The 6,663-nt window shown below is 45.2% G+C and overlaps 1 protein-coding gene across 1 annotated transcript; it reads right to left on the bottom strand.

Annotated features, from left to right (window-relative positions):
- Positions 1–552: 552 nt before the first annotated feature.
- LOC123772281 (cuticle protein AM1199) lies at positions 553–3,608 on the bottom strand. The gene is made up of 2 exons (XM_045765367.2): positions 3,240–3,608; positions 553–3,074 (listed from the first exon to the last, which is right to left on the bottom strand). The coding sequence occupies exons 1-2, from the start codon at positions 3,476–3,478 to the stop codon at positions 2,906–2,908; spliced, it is 408 nt and encodes a 135-aa protein (XP_045621323.2). The 5' UTR covers positions 3,479–3,608; the 3' UTR covers positions 553–2,905.
- Between the last annotated feature and the right edge of the window lie 3,055 nt (positions 3,609–6,663).

Genomic DNA, 6,663 nt, shown 5'->3' with positions numbered 1-6,663 from the left:
GAGAGTCCTTGATGTTAGGAGGCTGTGATGGAGAATCCTTGACGTTAGATGGCTGTGATGGAGAGTCCTTGATGTTAGGAGGCTGTGATGGAGAATCCTTGACGTTAGATGGCTGTGATGGAGAGTCCTTGATGTTAGGAGGCTGTGATGGAGAATCCTTGACGTTAGATGGCTGTGATGGAGAGTCCTTGACGTTAGATGGCTGTGATGGAGAGTTCTTGATGTTATGTGCTGTGATGGAGAGTCCTTGACGTTAGATGGCTGTGATGGAGAGTTCTTGATGTTATGTGCTGTGGTGGAGAGTCCTTGGCATTAGGTGGCTGTGATGTAGAGTCCTTGATGTTAGGTGGCTATGATGGAGAGTCCTTGACATTAGGAGGCTGGGATGGGGAGTGCTTTGTTATTAAGAATATGATGGAAAGTCCTCTGCTGTAAACTACGAAGAAGAAACTTTCCTGTGTAGACAACACTGAACAGACCTTTACTACCGATGTGGGTAAAGTGAAACAATCTTATTGTTTATTTTAGTTTATTATAGTTTATTTCTGTTGTTAAAGGTTAAGTAGTTGTAAACTTGTAATAACAAAACGGCACTCTGGGCAACACAATCACCAGAGGAAGCAACAAGGGAGGTAGACCAGATAGTGTTTATTAGCCTATTCAGTACAAATTAATGTCACAATTCCCACAAATTTGTATTCGAATGCATAAAAACATACATCACACACACACACACACACACACAAACACACAGACACACAGAGACATACACACACACACACACAGAGACACACAGAGACACACACAGACACACACACACACAGATTACATTAGGTGATTACCTTAGATGAAAGACTATCAGATATAGAGGTGACAGCAGAGGAGGTAATGGAACAGTTGACAACACTGGATGCAACTAAAGCGGTTGAACCAGACAAAGTATCACCGTGAATACTAAAAGAGGCAGCGCAGGCCCTCAGCGTACCTCTGGCAAGGCTCTTTAATGAATCCCTTATGTCGGGAGAATTGCCCAATTGCTGGAGGAGGGCAAATGTCGTATTGATTTTCAAGAAAGGGAAAGTGAATAGACCTGCATTACTGACAAGCATCCCCTGTAAAATGCTTGATTAGGCTAATTAGGCTAAGACTGGTTGCACACCTAGAGAACATTAGGTTTGTAAACAAACATCAACATGGGTTTTGGAAAGGGAAATCTTGCGTAACAAACCTTTTGGAATTCTATGATAAAATAACGAGGATAAGGCAGGACAGAGAACGTTGGGCTGACTGCATATTTCTGGACTGCCAAAAAGCCTTTGATACAGTACCGCACATAAGAATGCTATTCAAACTTGAGAGGCAGGCTTGAGTGAGCGGAAAGGCCCTAGCATGGGTAAGAAACTACCTAACAGAAAGGAGCCAGAGAGTTATGGTAAGGGGCGAGAAGTCGGACTGGCGAACAGTAACGAGGGGAGTACCTCAAGGATCGGTGCTGGTTCCAATTCTATTTCTAATATACGTTAACGACATGTTTACAGGAGTAGAATCCTACATGTCGATGTTCGCGGATGACGCAAAGTTGATGAGAACAGTTGTGACAGATGACTAGGGACTAGGAGATAGAAGACCAAAGGGACAGTACACAATGAAGGGTAACTGCCTACCTGTGACGACTCGAGAAAGAGACCTGGGCGTGGACGTAATATTTAATCTAACTCCTGAGACGCATATAAATAGGATATCGACAGCAGCGTACTCTACACTGGCAAAAGTTAGAACATCATTCAGAAACCTAAGTAAGGAGGCATTTAGGGCGCTTTACACTGCCTACGTAAGGCCAGTCTTAGAGTATGCCGCCTCATCATGGAGTCCCCATCTGAAGAAGCATATAATGAAACTGGAAAAGGTTCAGAAGTTTGCAACGAGACTTGTCCCGAGGGATGGGGGGTATGAAGAGCACCTGATGGAACTGTGCCTTACGACACTAGAAACAAGAAGGGATAGGGGAAATATGACAGGAACGTATAAAATACTCAGGGGGGTTGACAGAGCGGAAATGGACGAAATGTTCACACGGAATAGTAACAGAACGAGGGGACATGGGTGGAAACTCAGATGAGTCACAGAGATGTTAGGAAGTTTTCCTTTAGCGTGAAAGTAGTGGAAAAATGAAATGCACTTAAGGAGCAGGTTGTGGAAGCAAATTCTATTCATAATTTTCAAATTAGGTGTGATAGAGAAATAGGACCGGAGTCAATGCTGTAAAGAACCGATGGCTCGAAAGGCGGGATCCAAGACTCAATGCTCGATCCTGCAGGCACAAATAGGTGAGTCCAAATAGGTGAGTACACACACAACGTATGTGAGACCAGTAATGAAGTATTCAGCGCAGGCATGGAGCCACGACGTAATACAAAAAATTATCAAGTTAAGAATTTTGTAACAAGACAAGATTAAGAGATGAGATAATTAAGCTACGAAGACCCAACTGAGAGAAATGAGCCTCATTACCACCAAATAAATATGAGGGCTAGATGGGGACATGATCAAGACGTATACGATACTGTCGGTGTTTGAAATGTTAACGTTAGCAAAGACATTAATGTTTAAGAAGAGAAGCAACATAACGAGAGGATATTAATCAAGCGGGACACGCAGGTAAGCAACAGAGAAGCTTAGACAGTGATCAGATAGAATGAATTAGAGCAGGAGGTAGTGATGACCGACTCCAATCATCGTCTGAAATGAAAATTTGACAGAAAAAAAAGGAGTTGGGAGTTGGAAGGGCGAGGGCCAGGAGTTGAAGCTCGTAATCTTTGCTAGGTAATTACTCTCATGTAACTGGACATGAGAGTACGCATATCAGCGCCAGACACATCAGAGCCACCCGCCCGTCAACCAGATATTACTCGAAGGTGACGCCCTTAGCGCGCTGCTCCTCGGCGAAGGCAATTTGCTCGAGGGCGTGGGCAGGGAGGGGGTGGGGCGTGGGGAGGATGTCGGACTCGACGCGGTAGCCGAAGTCGTCGGCGATGTATCGGACCTCAGCCACTGTGCCGTCTGGAAAGGGGAAACTGCGGAAAAAATATATTATTTAAGCATTTGCTACCTTCAACGTCAGATATTTTAACAATTTTGTCAAATCAATTTCGAGAATTTGGTTTTTAAATACAGCAGATGGATCTGTGGATGTATCGTGAGATCGAGAGTTAACCCTCAAATAAACAAGAAGCCCTCACCTGTAGACGCCCTGGACGTTCGTCTGCCCCTGAGAGCCCGGGGTGCCGCTAGCTTGCGCGACGATGCCGTTCTCGGCCTCGAAGGCGTAGTTGAAGTTACCGTCGCTGGAGTGCTGACGGTCGTCGCGGAGGATGGCCACAGGTGGGGGGTCCTGGAGCTGGGGGGCGGCGGCGGCCATGGCGGCCAGGCAGGCAAGAACTACCTGCAGGAGTCGGACCATAAGAACATAATTATACATGTAATTGCAGAAGACCAATTGACCTATACGAGGCAGTGCCTATCTATACCCAGACATCAATATATGTCTACCATAAGCTTGAAGCAATTCAGCGATGAATTCAGTATATAATAATACAAAAAAAAACTCCTTCGTTGAAAATTTTTCAGCATCGCAACTGGTACTGCTGAAGTGCCTTGTTGCAAACATTGCTAGTACCAAAAGTCAGTGACGTGCAACACTTAACCAGGCAGTGTCACTAGAACAGAAGCCTCACGTAGGGCCAGGGAGGTCATAGATGCTTGCGTGGGAATGCAGATAGGGACATTAGGGCCTACAGTCACGCGTGCGGTGAGTGACTGGCCAAAGTCTCAGGTAAATACGATGTTGTGTTGAGCGGTGAGTGTGCGGCAAGAGGGATCCGAACAGATGACCCCGTCAGTCCATGTTTACACAACACGAACGTAGTCTCAGGATAGATACGTCCATGGAAACCTACACAACATACATGCAGTCACAGCCAATATACGTACACGGTTAAGGCACGTCCCTTCAAACTTACGCAATACGCCAACAGTCACAGTCAACACACGTCCATGAGAAACTTACATAACACTCATCCTGATACAGTGAGCACAGTTCTTGTAAGGCAATCAAACGTACACAGTCGCAATCAACAGAGAGTTATTCCTTTGCTGAAGGCAAGTGATAGTCGGGTATTATGTTATATTATTAGTTGCATACATTTAGTAATACGTCTCGGTGTCTCGGTAACATTCAAATCAACGAGAAATGTATTGAGAATTGCTATTGCACAACTAGACGAGTTCAACTAGGTATGTACATACCGTGACCTTGAGGTGCTTCCGGGGCTTAGTGTCCCCGCGGCCCGGTCGTCGACCAGGTCCCCTGGTTGCTGGACTGATCAACCAGGCTGTTGGACGCAGCTGCTCGCAGCCTGATGTATGAGTCACAGCCTGGTTGATCAGGTATCCTTTGGAGGTGCTTATCAAGTTCTCTCTTGAACACTGTGAGGGGTCGGCCAGTTATACCCCTTATGTGTAGTGGAAGCGTGTTGAACAGTCTCGGGCCTCTGATGTTGATAGAGTTCTACCTCAGAGTACCCGTTGCACCTCTGCTTTTCAAGCAGAGTAATGTTTCAAGCAGAACATGCGCTGAGTAATTCTCTAATTAACTAATTTACTAATAATGCTTAAAGTTTTATATGCGTTCAGGAAGACAAAGTTACAATAATTATTATGAATTCATCACAGGGAATATGTCTTTTCGGAGGACAAAGATATTCATGTTTTAATGAGAGATTCTTGCGATTTGTAGAATAGTTCAAAGGCATCCAAAGGGATCCAAAGGCACCAATTACCTCATAGAATTACGAAGTAAATATTAGTTTACAAAAATTTTGGTGTTAAATGTAGGACGTGAAATTAAGTAATTAAATTAATTTCCAATTACATTGTACTTGGAAATTAACAAATTTTATCACTAAATAAGGCAAAAATAAGTGGCAGGTGACGCCTATATAATGGATACAGCAATTTCATTAATATCACAAACTGTCCTCCAACAAAGAACGTCGCTTTTCGATCGTATGCGTTACATAAGGCCAAAAATTGTCATATTAAAAAGAAAGCGGCTCGTGAAAATGACGTACTGTTCCGTTTTCTGTTTTGGGTCCTCTGGTCGGTTAGGAGAGGGCACGTTTAGGAAACCATAGAAGGACGGGCTGAATATCGATGTTGTTTACAAATAGATTCCTTAATAATGCTTAACATTTTATGCTATATGAAAGACTGTGACCACATTTCAAGGAACATAGCTTATCTGTGAGCAAAAATATTGCTTAGCATTGCCGGTGTCCGGACACGTCGAGACTACAAAATATCGCCGGACTCCGGACAAACGTATGCGATTGGTCATGCCTGGAGCATACCTGGAAAGGGTTTCGAGAGATCTTCTACTCCCTGAGCTTGGGCCAGGCTCGGTCGGTTCTCCAGCCGAGCCAACAACGTCGGAGACTAAACAACGAGATGAACAATCTTACCGTCTCCCTGACTGGCCCAACAACGAAACACTAGTGACATCTATCGAGACGTAGATGAACCAGAACAAATCTGCTGATAGCTGTTTACGGGCTACTCATGGCCATGCCACCTCTTGGGTGGCTTAATCTTCGTCAATCAGTCGATCGATAGTCGAGTAAGACCACCTTGTTGAGCCTTGCGTAGAGGTCTTCTTACAGTGTCTAAGATCCTTCGCGGCAAACATCAATGAGGCGAAATGTAGTCGAAGACTCACAATAACGTGGCTGAAGATATGATAACCAAACCACACATCAGAAAAAACAGAAACGACGACGTTTCGGTCCATTCTGGACCATTATCAGGACGGACCGAAACGTCATCGTTTCTCCATTTTCTGGTGTTTTGGTCATCACGAGGCAGAGTCTAGCTCTTGGACCCCCTGACACAGTACCACCAGCAGCAGGTACATGGACTTACGAGCATCATGGTGGGTAAGAACGGTGGGTCTGCTGGCCTAAGGGAGTGAGGACCACCTCTTATATGGCGGGCCGTCGGGAACAGTAAATAGCAGGGGGCGTGGCCTAGCACCCAGCGAGGGGCGTGGCCTAGCAATCAGGCCTAAGTACAAACAGTAATGAAAGCTGTGGAGAGCAAATAGTGGGCTGCCAGATAAGAGTAATTTCGCAAACTAGAAAGCAAGATTAGGCAAACATAGATTATGCAAGCAAGAGCAGGCAAGCGGAGGTATGCAAGCAACAGCAGGCAAGCAGAGGTATACACGTAAAAGCAGGCAAGCAGACGTATGTAAGCAACAGCAGTGCGGCAGAGGTATGCAAGCAAATCAGGTAAACAGAGGTATGCAAGCAACAGCAGGCAAACAGCAGAATTAAGCAAGCAGAAGTATTCAAGCAACAGCAGGTACACGCTTCATGCAAACAGGCACGCTTCAAGCAGACAGTCACGCTTCAAGCAGACAGCTATGCTTCAAGCAGACAGTCACGCTTCAAGCAGACAGTCACACTTCAAGCAGACAGGTAAGGATTCAAGCTGGAGCAGAGGTAAGCACAAAGGAACATGCAAACAGGGTAAAGGAACAACGAAGTGCAGTCAAGCCGGAACAAGCAGAGAGGAACGCATGGCAAGCAAACAAAGTTTGACAAGCAT

The sequence above is a fragment of the Procambarus clarkii genome, chromosome 69 (genome assembly GCF_040958095.1).
Source record: "Procambarus clarkii isolate CNS0578487 chromosome 69, FALCON_Pclarkii_2.0, whole genome shotgun sequence".
NCBI classification, from domain to species: Eukaryota; Metazoa; Arthropoda; class Malacostraca; order Decapoda; family Cambaridae; genus Procambarus; species Procambarus clarkii.
The sequence above is the reverse complement of the archived record's forward strand: the minus strand, read 5'-3'. Positions and strand labels throughout refer to the sequence as shown.

What these genes read in the sequence shown, in the direction of transcription:
- LOC123772281 (XM_045765367.2), bottom strand. Translation starts at nt 3,478, where the DNA reads ATGTATAATTATGTTCTTATGGTCCGACTCCTGCAGGTAGTTCTTGCC. An exon ending in AACGTCCAGGGCGTCTACAG is followed by an intron (nt 3,075 to 3,239) that starts GTGAGGGCTTCT and finishes TTTTTTCCGCAG; the next exon opens with TTTCCCCTTTCCAGACGGCA.